The sequence below is a fragment of the Molossus molossus genome, unplaced genomic scaffold (genome assembly GCF_014108415.1).
Source record: "Molossus molossus isolate mMolMol1 unplaced genomic scaffold, mMolMol1.p scaffold_m16_p_2, whole genome shotgun sequence".
In the NCBI taxonomy this organism is placed as follows: Eukaryota; Metazoa; Chordata; class Mammalia; order Chiroptera; family Molossidae; genus Molossus; species Molossus molossus.
The window spans coordinates 134,779,138-134,794,236 of record NW_023425355.1 but is presented as its reverse complement, the minus strand read 5'-3'; the positions used below and the strand labels follow the sequence as shown (position 1 = coordinate 134,794,236).

The window sequence follows — 15,099 nt, the reverse complement described above, 5'->3', positions numbered from 1 at the left end:
GGCTTTCCCAGACCCCTCTGAGGTGGCCTAGGTACCTCTGCGAAGTGCACATGTAGCATCTGAGGTCTCCACAGGGATCACTTGCGTTTGTAACTGCTGGGGCACCTGTCTGTCTCGCCCAGCAAGCTGGGATCCCTTCGGAGGAGGCACTGTGGATGGTTTGTTTTGAGGCCCAGCTCTGAACCCAGAACCTGACATGAATTAGCCACTCTGGGTTTTTTGAAATGTTAAAAAAAAACCTATGTTCTGTCAAAATGTTCACGATAAAGATAGCAAGTCAAAAGAGTGGGGTGCAAAGCCACATCATAAGGATAATTTCAATTATTTTAAATATACACAGATATGCCCAGAAAAAAGTAAATGATAGGAAATGTACTAAATATCAACAGTGGTCATCTCGGACTGATTAAATTAAGAATGCCATATATATATGTTTTTGGTTAATCCTCATCGTAAGATATTTTTCCATAGATTTTTTTAGATAGAGTGGAAAAGAGAGAGGGGGAGAGAGGGAGGGAGGGAGAGAGAGAGAGAGAGAGAGCGAGAGAGAGAGAGAGAAACATCAATGCGAGAGAGACCCATCGATTGGTTGGCCTCCCACACAACCATGACCAGGGCCAGGGATCGAATCTGCAACCCAGGTACATGCCTTTGACCAGGAATCGAACCCCCAACCCCTCGGTCCATGGGCTGACGCTCTAACCACTGAGCAAAACCCACCAGGGCAAGAATATCTTATTATATTTTAGTTTTTAAACTTTGTTATATTTTTTTCAGATGTTTACTATTAGCATGCCCTACTACTTCTATAAACAAAATAATGGACTTTAAAAGATCCTCTTTGCAAAACATATATCTGATAAGGGAGTAGTATCTAGAATTATAAAGAACTCGTACACCTCAATAATAAAAAAGCAATAATCCAATTTTAAACGGACAAAGGATTTGAATAGATATTTTCCAAAGAAGACACACAAAATGCACATGAAAAGATGCTCAAGATCATTAATCATTAGAGACATGCAAATCAAAACATCAATAAAATACTACTTTATGCCCTCTAGGATGGCTATAATAAAAAAGGTGACAGAACCAATGCTCACAACAGCATTATTCACAATAGCCGAAAGATGGAAATCCAAATGTCCATCAATAGAAAAATGGAAAAACAAGATGGGTATATCCATACAATGAAATATTATTCAGCCTTATAAAAGAATGAAGTTTTAAAACAGAATCAAATTCTGACATATGACACAACATGGATGAAAACATCATACTAAGTGAAATAAGCCAGACACAAAAGGATGATTACTGTAAGACTTTACACATATTTATATATGGTAACCACAACAGGCAAATTCACAGAAATGAAAAGAATAGAGGTTATCAGGGGCTGTGGGCAGGGGGGTGGGGAGTTACAGTTGTTTTTTTTTTATCCTCACCCGAGGACATTTTCCCATTTTTTGTTCAGATAGAGTGGGAGGGAGAGAGAGAGAGAGAGGGAGAGAGAGAAACATCGACGTGAAAGGGACACATCGAGTGGCTGCCACCCGCATGACCAACCAGGGCCGGGGACAAACTGCAACTGAGGTACATGCCCTTAGCGGGAACCGAACCCGGGTCTCTCCGGACCGCAGGCCGACGCTCTAACCGCTGAGCCAAACCGGCCAGGGCGGGAGTTACAGTTTAGTTGGTGCAAAGCTTCTGTTTAAGAAGATGGAAAACTTCTGGAAGTGGACAGTGGTGATGGTTGCATAATATTGTGAATGAACCTCAACACCAATTAACTGCACACTTAAAAATGTTAAATTTATGATATGCATATTTCACCACAATAAAACAATTTTAACTCTTTGATATTTGATTTTTGACCAGGCAAATGAGTGTCCAAGTTAAAGAATATATTTCCCAGCCTCCCTGCAGCTAGGCATGGCCATGAGACTAAACTTTGACCACTGTTGCTGAAGTGGCATGTATAAATTACAGGAAGTCCGCCCTGGCCAGTTTGGCTCAGCGGTTAGAGCGTCGGCCTGCGGTCCGGAGAGACCCGGGTTCGGTTCCCGCTAAGGGCACGTACTTCGGTTGCAGTTTGTCCCGGGCCCTGGTTGGTCGTGCGGGTGGCAGCCACTCGATGTGTCCCTTCACGTCGATGTTTCTCTCTCTCTCTCTCCCTCCCACTCTATCTGTACAAAAAATGGAAAGATGTCCTCGGGTGAGGATAAAAAACAAAAACAAAAACCAAAAAACAAAAAAAAAATAAATTACAGGAAGTCCTTAAAGAAACAGGTAGAACGTGGACATGATGGCCAGGACACACACTCATCTTGGACCAGGAGGCAAATGCCATGGGCACTGGCTATCTGAGGAGAAAGATCTAAGGAGCCTGGTTCCCTGATAGCTCCACCCTACCATGCTCTGACTTCCCACCTCTAATTTCTTTTTTACATGAGAAAGAAAAAATTTTTCCTCCAGCTCTTACAGGTCATTTTCCACCCAGCAAGCAGAGTGGCCATTTTAAAATTTAATGAGATTATGCCTCTTTTTGGGTTAGAAGCCAAAATGTTTTCTAATCTCAGAGTAAACGACAAAGTCTTCAGTTCTTCAAGGCCCTTCATGATTTGCCTCATCTAACTCTCTTCCCTTTGCACTGTGTTACAACCTCACTGGCCCCTTTCTATTCCTTAAACAAGAGCAAGTGTGATCCTAGCTCAGGGTCTTCGCATTTGCTATTCCCACTTTGAAATACTATCCCTTCAAAAAACCCTATGGCTAACTCTCTCACATAATTTACAGCCCTGTTCAATTAAAAAAAATTCTAAGTGTATTCCTTAACTCTCATAAATAAAATCACACCGCACTAACACTCTATTAAAGTTCTTCTCTGCCTTACTTTTCACCTATCCCTGACCAACATATATTTATTTGTTTGTTTTCTTTCTCCTACCACTCAATTATAAGCTCCATGAGGGCAAGGGCTTGGTGTAGAAATTAAATATATAAATAGTTGTTGAATATATGAATAAAAGATTTCTATAAAGTTAATTCTTGATCAGTAAAGATTATAGATCGTTATGTAGCAAAAATAAAGACTGGTGTTTTCTGTAACCTGCCTAGCTAAAAAAGAAAGTCTTGGCAGTTTGATGTCCTCTTAATGTCTACTGATACTATTTTGAAACTGCTTCTTCACACACACACCATGCCTAAAAACAGCACAACACCTCAATAGCACTGTAGAGAACTTAGTAATGCAGATTACAAGAGGGAGAAATATTGTGTCAGAAGAAGACATTGGAGACAGCAGGGTAAGAGACTGGTCAAAAGTGGGAGAAAACAGAGAACAGGGTCTGGAGACTAGACAGAATGTCACAGTGTTAGACTTGCTTGGGAAAGATCACCTAAGGTATCAGGGAATAAATCGTGATCTAGCTCTAAATGCATTACCATTTCAGCATAACTCTGTCCTGTCTACTCCTTTGGAAGGAAGACTTCATTCATTCAACAGTTATGAATTGAGCTCAAGGCAGTGGGGATACAATGGTGGGCAAACATAGACACAGAGCCTGCATGCAACTCTTTGAGGAGAAAAAAAATGACACGGGTGGGAAATCACTACATCCTATGATTTATGATTTAATAATATTTCATTTCTTCTGAACTTCTATGGAACTCTATATACTAACTTAAATAAAAAGGCTTATGCAAAAGTATTGAGCTCAAATTTGATAACTGAATTTCTAAATAAAAAGATAAAAAAGGTTTTTCTTATTTTAACAAGGAAATTAAACTAGGATAAAATGAGAGATTAAAGGTTCTATAGTAGTTTTCTTTTTAGGATGAACATTAACAAATGTTGGTGAAGATGTAAAGAAACTGAACCCCCTGCCACACACACAAACACACACACACACACACACACACACACACACACACTTTGTTGGTGAAAATATAAAATGGCACAGCCATTGTGGAAAACAGCCAGGCAGTTCATCAAAATGTTAAACACAGTTATCATATGACCCAGCAATTCCAATCCTAAGTGTATACAGAAGAGAAATGAGAAAATATGTCCACACAAAAGTTCATAGCACCATTATTCACAATAGCCAAACAATGGAACAACCCAAATATCCACCAACTGGTGAATAAACAGAATGTGGTATGTCCATACAATGAAATACTATTCAACTATAAAAGGAATATTCATGCTACATGGAGGAACATTAAAAACATTATGCTACATGAAAAAAGTCAGTCACAAAAGGCCACATATTATATGACTACAATTATATGAAATGTCAAGAACAGGCAAATCCATACAGACAGAAAAGTAGATTAGTGGTTACCTGGGCCTGGGTTGGGGGAGATATAGGGAGTGACAACTAATGGGTATAGGGTTTCTTTTGGGGGTGACAAAAATGTTTTACAATTAGATAGTGGTAAAAGTTGTACAACTTTGTGATTATACTACAAACCACTGAATTGTTCACTTTCAAAGGGTGAATTTTATGGTAAGTAATATCTCAATTTTTAAAAAATCTTCATGGTTCCACTACACCACACCTGCTATCCAATACAAATAAAATAGTCCAACAGACCCAGCAAAAGACCTCTTGCAGGAAGATATCTTTGCATGTCACAACAGCACCATCCTCAAAGCTAACATTAATAATAGGTAACACTGACCAGCTACTCTGTGTCTTACATGCATCACTTTACTTAATCTTAACCACCACTGTGAGGTAAGTATAATTCTTATCTCTGTTTTATAGCTAAGGAAACAGAGATGAAGTAAATTGTGCAATGTCAGCCACATAGCTAGGTGACTACAGAGCCAGTCACTGAACTCAGTGCTCAGAGGGTGAAGACATATTCTGAAGCACTCCGTGGTCTTTATAGCATGTTGATTATCTTGAATCTGTTTTTAAAATCCTCTTTTCTTGGTCCACTGAGTCGCTTACACTTGCTGAGTCAAGAAAAGCATGAGAGAGCCTGTGTAACTAAATAGCACAGTCATGCCATGTCATCTTAGGAAACTGGAGACTTTCACCCACCAAGGAATGAGATTTTAACTATTTTACTTTCAATTGTTTTATATGCCTCAACAGTTTTGTTGTTGTTGTTGTTAATCCTCACCGGAGGATATTTTTTCATTTGATTTCCAGAGAGAGTGGAGGCGGGGCGGAGGGAGAGAGAGATAGAGAGAAAGAAACAACAATGTGATACAGATCAATTGGTTGCCTCCTGCACCCACCCTGACCTGGGACTGGGGATCAAACCTGCAACCCAGGTACGTGCCCTTGACCAGGAATTGAATCCACCCCACTTTGGTGTTCGGGCTGATGTTCTAACCACTGAGCAGACTCATCACCAGGTCTCAACAGTTTTGCTATCTTTAATTAGTTCCAAACTTAATGTCAGTATCAAGTCCAGTTGTTTTTTTTTTTTTAATCCTCACATGAGGATATCTTTCCATTGATTTTTAGATAGAGTGGGAGGAAGGGAGGGAGGGAGAGAGAAAGAGGGAGAGAGAAAGAGAGAAAGAGAAACAATGATGTGAGAGAGACACATCGATTGGTTGCCTCCCGCACGACCCAACTGGGGCCAGGGATTGAACCTGCAACTGAGGTACGTGCCCTTGACCGGGAATAGAACCCATGACTCTGGTCCACGGACCGACTCTCTAACCACTAAGCCAAAGTGGCCAGGGCTCAAATCCAGTTTTAAACAAGCTCCATACATTTTCTCTAAGACCTAATTTAGCCATAGACTTGACTTAAAAGGACCATGGAAAGGGAATCAGCATTGACCCTTTCTAGTCATACATTCCCACTTTCTGGGAGATCCAACTAGCATGAGGACCACTGAGGTGAACTGGAATTTTTGTCCCACTGAATTATACCTCACAATCATATGGAGTCTCACAGTTGCCATGAGTTCCACATAGTTTTCAGAACTAGAGATGAACTGGGGCCAATCTAGAATACTCAGACCCCCTAAACAGAGGTACAAGGTTAGAAAAGAAAAACAAGAATCTACTGCCAATCAATTTGCCATGCATGGCATAAGTACTTTGCATGTACCAGTTCATTTACATTCTAACCTCTCCATTGCAAATTGGTCATTCTCATTTTAGAGAGGAAAAGGCTCCAAAAACTAAGCAAGTTTGCCCAAGAGCTTATAAATTGGCAGAAGTGGGATTCAAACTCGGGTCTCCTCTGCATTTTCCATTATACCTGCTGCTGTTTCAAGGTCAGACATTCACGGTGAGTTCTGAAAGAGAACTCCACTGACCTCAGCACATTTTGTAATAGTCAAAGAATACCAAAATCTAAAGAGCAGAATGTGTTAAGAGTTTGAATCAGCTTGAGCCAAATAATCCATAAACTTGCTGGTCCTGGCTCTTGTTAATATTTTAAAAAGCTGTTATACTCCTTTCTCGAATTATAAAGACCTCAAATACTCACCTACTCCCCACAACTTTTGTTGTTTAAATCAAACAGCATATGATGATCACTGAATAACTTTGAAACATTTTAATAGATTTTACTTAAACATATAAAATAGATTTGAAGGATTAAATCCCTACACTAAAATGAAAGTTATAGTCACACAAAAAAATTGAAAAATATATGCTAATACCGAAAGCTCCCTGATAACAGGATGTTTTTCATCTACTGATTACCTCTCTGCAGCACTATCTATGTGAAAAATGTGCTCATCTTCATTCTGTAACCGTTCTTTTCTCCTTCTTTCAATGTCATGTCGTAGGTCATTTGGATCTATTACTTTGACCAGAGTCTGAGGAATTTTGACAGAAGACAAACCATTCACATTACTGTTAGTTGCACAAAGACCATATCTAATAAGAACCTTAAGTAAAAAGTCCTAAATAAGTTATCTTGTACTCATCCTGCGAATTGTAGTGTAAACTAATAAAAATATTTTGAGATACAATTGACAATACAGAGTCAGAGAAGTTTATGACATTGAACCAGAAATCTCACTTCTGGGACTCTAGCCCAAAGAAAAGGCTCTTTACCCAAATATATTCAAAGTGCTATATTTAAAATAACAGCAACAAAAAAAACAACGGAAGCAACTTAGATATTAAAAAAATTAAAGGGGAAGGGAAGAATGATTTTATGGTAAATTTAAGTCAAAGGAATAATGTACAAGCATTTAAATTATGCTAATATATACTATGTGGAAGTAAACATGAAAAACCCCTTATTGAAAAAAAGTTAATTGAAACTTAAAAGCCTCAATCATAAAAGGTCATGGGGAATTCAGAGATTTTTACATAAAAGTAGTATCATGGTTTAAGTAAAAAGACAAAAACATCGAGAACTGCCTATACTATGATAGCGACTACATCAAAATGCCAGACGTGGGACTGCAAGAAAAGACGATCAAACCAGATTTTGTGTTAAATGGTTGGATTAGAGGATTTCTTTTAACCTCTAACTTTAAAAAACCCTCAGATATCCTTTAAGTTGATTATAGTGCTTTGATGAGTAGAAATTTTCTGAAAATATGACTTGTTCAATAAACCATCTCTGTAAATTCGTTAAAAATTGTAACCATTCACAAGTGAAAAAATTATGTATATATTCTATCAGAAATGTATTATAATCCCTTTACAACTCTTTACTCTCAATGAATTAATTAGCAGCTCTTCTGGAACTTAAAAACTTCTAAAACAAGAGCCAGTTTTCTTCCCCCCTGGCTAGTTAAGATAGTGTCTTTAATTAGCCAAGAAATGGGGTGGGAGGGTCCATAGGTTTTGGGGTGGGAACCACTGCACACAACATGTGACAATCAAAAAATTCAGTATTATTTGCATTATTTTGCTCGTTCATATTGCATAGGATCTTTCACACATTCTACAATAAACAGAAGGGCAATATCAAATAAAACTAAGCTCTTTGCATTCATTCTACATACAATTTTTAAAATTTATTTCACACAACTGCTTTAGGAAAAGTAGGTATCAAACATACTTTCTGCAAGCTTTAAAGTGTGAAGTTTTGGAATGAATATGAAATGCTATAATTTTGTGTCAATTTTACAAAGCTGCTGCCCTTAGGGACTGTCTCTCCATTGTCATGAATATTTTGGTCTTTTGTCAGTTTTTTTTCTGCAACCTGGCCAATAACTAGAATCACTTGGAGAGCTTTATAAATTTCAGATTCCTGGGTCTCAATTCTTCTTCCTCATCTACTTTAACTCCCAATCACCAGTTCCCTTCCCCATTAGTATTATCAACAATAAGATAATCTCTCATCAAAAATTGTATTCACTTACCTGTTCTGAACCACATACCACATTTTGTCTGTTCTGAAGGTCGGCCAAAGACATATCTATTCTCCTAAAATAATAAAGGTATATTAGAATAAAATAATGATGTTATACACTGATACCTTGATACCGTTACTACAGAATGGAATTTGAAGTAAAGCTGGTGTGTCTTGGAGGAAGCAAAAGAAACTTGCTACCAGGTGGTTTTTCATCTATGTAGCAGTTTCCCAAGACATACATATCCTCTGAACATCACAGTTGCGCCTTAGTGATTCTCAAATCACTAGTCTGTGTAACTTTAAACTTTGCTCCGGTGATCTACTGCATTCTAACATTGATTCAACTCAGCTCACAAGACAGGGTACGCCACCTGCTCGGACAGGTGCCAGTAGCAGAAGACATATGTTTTCATCCGGCTGTTCTCAGAACAGCCATTCTGACCCCATGAAGCAACTCATGATTTCAATGGCTCGACAACTGTTTTTCATTCTTCCAGTGATAACTTCAGTAGGCAATTACTATAGACACAGCAGAATCAAAGTTAGGTAGGAAAATATTTTCAAAGTCCTACACATTTAAACAGTGCTAGTGAATGGCTTTATTTTTTATTTATTTTTTTTTTTATCCTCACCCGAGGACATTTTTCCATTTTTTGTTCAGGTAGAGTGGGAGGGAGAGAGAGAGAGAGAGAAACATCGATGTGAAAGGGACACATCGAGTGGTTGCCACCCGCACAACCGACCAGGGCCGGGGACAAACTGCAACCGAGGTACATGCCCTTAGCGGGAACCGAACCCGGGTCTCTCAGGACCGCAGGCCGACGCTCTAACCGCTGAGCCAAACCGGCCAGGGCGTGAATGGCTTTAATACAACCTATTCCATCAGCGTGCAGAGGCCCAGAGCCTGCTTGGGTCTGTCCTGTTTTTAGGTAGGAAATCTGATGCTAGAGTCTACAGCAAGCCCAGGAATCAGCACCTTCCCACATCTCTTATGAGGCTTATCCCCATGAGTTAAATGAGCATATGATAATTAATCATTACCTGTGAATTTCTGGATCTGGATTCGGTTTCGTTTCATTTGCAGGTGCAGCTTGTGTATCTTGTAGTTTTGAGAAACGCTCATGTAAAGTAATGTTAGGTGATGGAAAATAATTTGCTGGGGGTGGGAAAAAAGAAAGTTTTATCTCAGTGTAAAACTGATTCCACTTAAAAGATTATATATAAGCACAAGAAGAAAGAATTATTAAAAAACCTCCAACCTGTTTTCTCTTGAAATTATGTGGGATCTAAACATATTCCACAGACTAATTCATAGTGATCCCATGCTTTCTCAAGCCCAAGCAAGAGTAAAACACCTGATTTATGAACCCAAGGATTCTGTTCCTATTTGACATGCTTGCTTACTTACTTGTTGGGGAAAAAGATAGTAGCTCTCTCAAAATAAGGACCTTTCTTCTCTAAGACAAGCCCTTACTATATCTGGGGAGTAAAGATGGTCCAGAACTCTACTTCACCTAGAGTGAAAAGCAACTCCAAAAACCACCTTGAAATGTCAAAGTGATTCTGAACAAATGCTAAATGTTATGTTTACCTATCACACAAGGCCTCCTAATGCCATTTAACATTAACTGAAGCTCATGAAGACATTCTGAAACCACCTATGCTTCAGGCTTTTAACAGGATAGAGAGAAAAGAAAATATACTTAACTCATCAGAATGCTACTTAAGCAATCTTTCCTCCTAACTTGCTGATATTGTTCTGAGACATCTCCCGGATTTTTCTGCAATACCAGCTCCCTTTCTGCCAAAAATCACAATTCCTTTGGGTAAGAGGGACTAGAACTAAGGAGAATTGTTTCAGACAAACTACATGTTTCAAAGTAAATATATGCCTTAATTTGAGGAATGCAGAGAAAATAATTCATTTTCAATATGTTTTGTGAAGGTAAAATAGATTAATGCAATTATCTAGTAAGAAATATTTAAAATTTTGGAATTCTCTAAGGTGTGTAGTTTATAATACCCACAATTGCCTTATTTATGCAGGATCATTGAGAAAGTTGTTCTATATGACTGAGTTTTCCAATTAATGAAAATTGGCGAGAAGTAAAAATAAAGCAAAACAAGTCAATGCAAATCTTCAAAGTATTTACTCTGCAACTCCCTAATGTCATAAAGTATGCCAAATCGAACTGGAATCTTTTCTTGATCACTTATCATCACCTTTTTGGCATGAAGTCCTGTAATGCCCTCAGGGACAAATGACCTAGACTTCCAGATTTCTTAAGTTTCATATCTGCTTTTTGTTGCTACCTCCTTCCTGTTCTGTTATCAGTTATTGTTTCTTGCTGCTCTCAGTACACGTCTTTTGCAGCAGCCAACTTTTCCCTTCATAACTTTTGATTTCTAATCTACTATGAATCGAAGCACCAGGTTATTAGAACCACATATACAGAACTACCAGGCCTAGGTGCCATGGCTACCTTTAGAGTCTTGTACTCTTTAAAATAATAATTAAAAACCCCAAGTAAGCTTGAATTATTATCCGTTACTCTCTTCAACAGATTTTCTAATTAATGATCTAACTTACAATGAAATATGATTTTTATTATAATATCACAGATATGTTCCTGTATCTAAAATAATTGTTATTATTTTTTTTATCCTCACCTGAGGACATTTTTGCATTTGTCTTCAGACAGAGTGGGAGGGAGAGAGGGAGGAAGAGAGAGAGACACATTGACTGGCTGCCACCCACATGACCCAACCAGGGCCAGGGACAAACTGCAACCGAGGTACGTGCCCTTAGCAGGAACCGAACCCAGGTCTCTCTGGTCCATGGGCTGACACTCTAACCGCTGAGCCAAACCAGCCAGGGCAGTACATTATTTTTGTTATCCCTAATGTATGTACAAAATATACCAACCTTTAATTTGATGGATTACAGTTACGATTTCGTGAGCAAATTCTCCTGTAGTTTTGTTTTCAGTATTAGGAGTTGAGTTAAGATGTTCAAACACTGGATGGAAGGTCTCACTTTTCTTGCCAGCAGCAACCAAATCATGTGACATCTGTCTCTCTGTCTTGCTAGAAGCAGCAACCCTAGAATAATTTGTAAATGTTTTAACTAAATTTGAAAATATTTTACTGAGAACAAAACTTACTAAAATGTAATCAAAATAGCTATAAAACTAAAAAGATGTTTATCTTTTCTTATAATTAAGGCACTAAATTGTATGCCATAAAACATGTACAATAGTAAGTAGGAAAAAATAGCTATAGATGCATGGTTTTGAGTTCTTTTCAAATCAGAGATCATTAAATATTTGCCACTTTAACAATAAGATCCTCAAAATCCTAAACTGAATTATTTTTACTTTAAAAATACAACAAGGCATTAAATACACACCATATGCGAAGTATAATCAGATTATTTTCGACTCCTAAATGTCCATAAAATTGTAAATCCATTAAGGTCATAGAATCTTAAAATACTATCACACTTTAAAAGCTGACATCAAACATAATAATTTCTCTGACTTCATAGAAATCCTTGTATCTCTATCACTAGTAAGAAGCTTACAATAGTATTTCAAAATAAAATTCTGTTGAGATTAATTCAATCACTTAGAAAAGTCTCATTAAACCCTCAGAAAACAGTCTCAGTTGTTAGCAAAGTTATGATCATTAGAATGATAGTGCTTACCATAAATGTATCCTTAAAAAAAATGCTACCGTTTATTATATAAACCCAGCTATCTTACAACATTAATGCTTTCTGAATCCTTATAACTTTCACTAAGTTTCCTGACCTTTTTTTTTTTGTTTGTTTATCCTTACCCGAGGACATTTTTTGATATTTTGTTCAGATAGAGTGGGAGGGAGAGAGAAAGAGAAACATCGATGTGAAAGGGACACATCAAGTGGCTGCCACCCACATGACCCAACCAGGGCCGGGGACAAACTGCAACCGAGGTACATGCCCTTAGCAGTAACCGAACCCCGGTCTCTCCAGACCACAAGCCAATGCTCTAACCACTGAGCAAAACCAGCCAGGGCAAGAGTTTCCTGACCATTAGGTACCATTATAAAGCTATTATTATGACACATAGCTAACAATTATTAAGAGCTTACTGTATATACCAAACACAGAAGCACAGAGCTTACAAACATTATCTCATTTCATCTTTACAATAGCCCTATGGGGAAGGTGTCACGACACTGAGACAATGGATGTATGGATTGTTTTGTTTTATATGCCAGAGGTCAAGCATTCATATGAACATAATCCTTGTAAGTATCATAACGGGAAACCATACCTTATTCCTAGAATGTTGCCTTGCTTATAACTACTTTTTAAATAAATTTTTTATTGCTTGATTCTAGAGAAGAAGGGAGAGGGAGACAGAAACATCAATGAGAGAGAACATCAATCAGCCACCTCCTGCACGCCCCTCACTGGGGATCCGGCCCACAACCAGGGCATGTGCCCTGCAGGAATTGAACCAGGACCTCTCGGTGCATGGGTCGATGCTCAACCACTGAGCCACACCAGCTGGGCTAAAACTACTCTTAAATTCTTCATTGAGAGGCAGTTTATGCATTACTGAAGAAAATGTCTCACTATTTTATCTTTATACCTCATTTTGAACCCCAAATGGCACTAACCAGCTTATACCCATCTTATTCCTGGGCACTTAACTAATAGCTTTTGGCTCTTGCCAAAAATTAAGTTCACTGTCCAAAGAATTGAGATTTACAACTGCTAGGGTTCTTTATGAGTATGTTACAGGCTCTGATGATACATCTGAGAGAGAAACCTGAAATATGTTTTAAACAGCAGCAGCACAGTTCTTATGTTCTTGGTTGGCGCCTTCTCCATCAATAAACCTTTCCTTAATCCAAAATAAATAAATAAACAAACAAACAATTAATTAAATAACTAAATAAACCAGTCAGTTAAAAGCCATATATTCAAAACTGCTCCAGGGTTATGAGGGGCTTACAAATTTTTTTAAATCCTCACCCGAGGATATGTTTTCATTGATTTTTAGAAAGAGGAGATGAGAAAAGAGAGAGAGAGAGAGAGAGAGAAACATTGATCGGTTGCCTCCTGGATGTGCCTTGAACGGGGATCGAACCTGTAACCTGGTATGTGCCCTGACTGGGAATTGAACCCACAATCTTTTGGTGCACGGGACGATGCTCCAACCAACTGAGCCACCCGGCCAGGGCCATATTCTTTAATTAAAAATTTTCACTCTTCTAACAAGATGGTTTTACATGCCTATTTTTAACTTATCAGAGGAAAGGCTTCCATGACTTTCCACGCTCCCTGCTCTCAAACCAGTGCTGTTGGGACAACCCCGTCAAGGCAAAAATATGGAGAAGTGATTACGCAGCAGGTCGATGTCATTGCTGTGGATTCCTTGAATCATCAGAAAGACTTTCATGAGAAGGCCCATTTCCCTTCTCTCCTCCTAATTTGCTCCAAGCTTCCCACTGTGTACCTGACAACTAGCTAAGAGACATTTGGTGATTATAGCTAGAAGCTAGAATGGCCCTGTAACAACCTTCATTAACAAAGAACTATTAATGCTCTTTTTAAAAATGGGTTTAATGGTACAAAAAGCCTGCCATACCAAGAAAAACATAGCTTTTTAAAACATTTTATAGGATAAAAATAAGATGTTTAAATACAACTATAAAAATGGTCCATCCATAAAGAAAATCCATTGATAATGGTTTTTATTACAGCCTCAGTTTCTCCCAAGAGGAAATGAGCTGATAAAGGCTTGCAGTAATTATTAAAAATTTACATGTAATTTATTATTACTGGCATATCACTTATCCCCCCTCCATGCCCAACCTTCAATCCATAGGAGTAATGTGATATACAACGAAGCTGTATTTAATTCCTCAGATTTTAGTGTTTAAATTTGCTATCAGTTAAACAAAATTTATCCTAGGGTTACTCCACTGCAAAATTGTTAATAAACATGTTAAAATAATTATTTTCTAAAAAATATCCATGAAAATAATATACCTAAAATTTTAACTTTTAAAAAACAATTATGCTTTTGCTATATGAAAAACCTTCTTGAAACTTGAGAATAAAAAATGTTCTAGGTATTCACATTTGTAAATTTAATCACCTCTTAGTTCACATTTTCCTTTATACTATTTCCTATGACATTATAGATCAAGTTACCGATTTCAGGAAATAGCCCCAACACAGTTTAAGTAGTTAAACTGAAAAGACCAAATGTTTTCATTTGAGATGAATTTTGGACAGTTAAAATAGTTAAAATCGTCCTGGCCGGTTTGGCTCAGCGGTTAGAGCGTCGGCCTGCGGTCCAAAGAGACCTGGGTTCGGTTCCCGCTAAGGGCATGTACCTCGGTTGCAGTTTGTCCCCGGCCCTGGTTGGGTCGTGCGGGTGGCAGCCACTCGATGTGTCTCCCTCACACTCTATCTGAACAAAAAATGAAAAAAATGTCCTCGGGTGAGGATAAAAAAAAAAAAGTTAAAATATAGCCCTGGCTGGTGTGGCTCAGTTGGCTGGAGTGTCATCCTGTGCACTGAAAGGTTTCAGGTTTGATTCCCGGTCAGGACACCTGCGGAAGGTTCCAGGTTAGCTCCCCAGTGGGGGCAAGTATAGGAGGCAACCTATTTATTGATGGTGTTCTCTCTCTCTCTCTCTCTCTCTCTCTCTCTCTCTCTTTCTCCCTCCCTCCCTCCCTCTCCCTCCCTTCCTCCTTCTCCCTCCCTCCCTCCCTCCCTCTTGCCCTCCCTCTAAAA

At 38.4% G+C, this 15,099-nt stretch overlaps 1 protein-coding gene across 2 annotated transcripts in view; it reads right to left on the bottom strand.

Annotated features, from left to right (window-relative positions):
* The window catches only part of BCLAF3 (BCLAF1 and THRAP3 family member 3), a 49,691-nt gene that overhangs the window by 17,859 nt on the left and 16,733 nt on the right, over positions 1–15,099 (bottom strand). For both annotated transcript variants that reach the window (XM_036270863.1, XM_036270864.1), the window contains 4 exons: positions 11,227–11,402; positions 9,342–9,456; positions 8,308–8,371; positions 6,686–6,801 (listed from right to left, as the gene is read on the bottom strand). In XM_036270863.1, the coding sequence (XP_036126756.1) occupies positions 6,686–6,801; positions 8,308–8,371; positions 9,342–9,456; positions 11,227–11,402 (471 nt within the window). The remainder of the gene's footprint in view (positions 1–6,685; positions 6,802–8,307; positions 8,372–9,341; positions 9,457–11,226; positions 11,403–15,099) is intronic.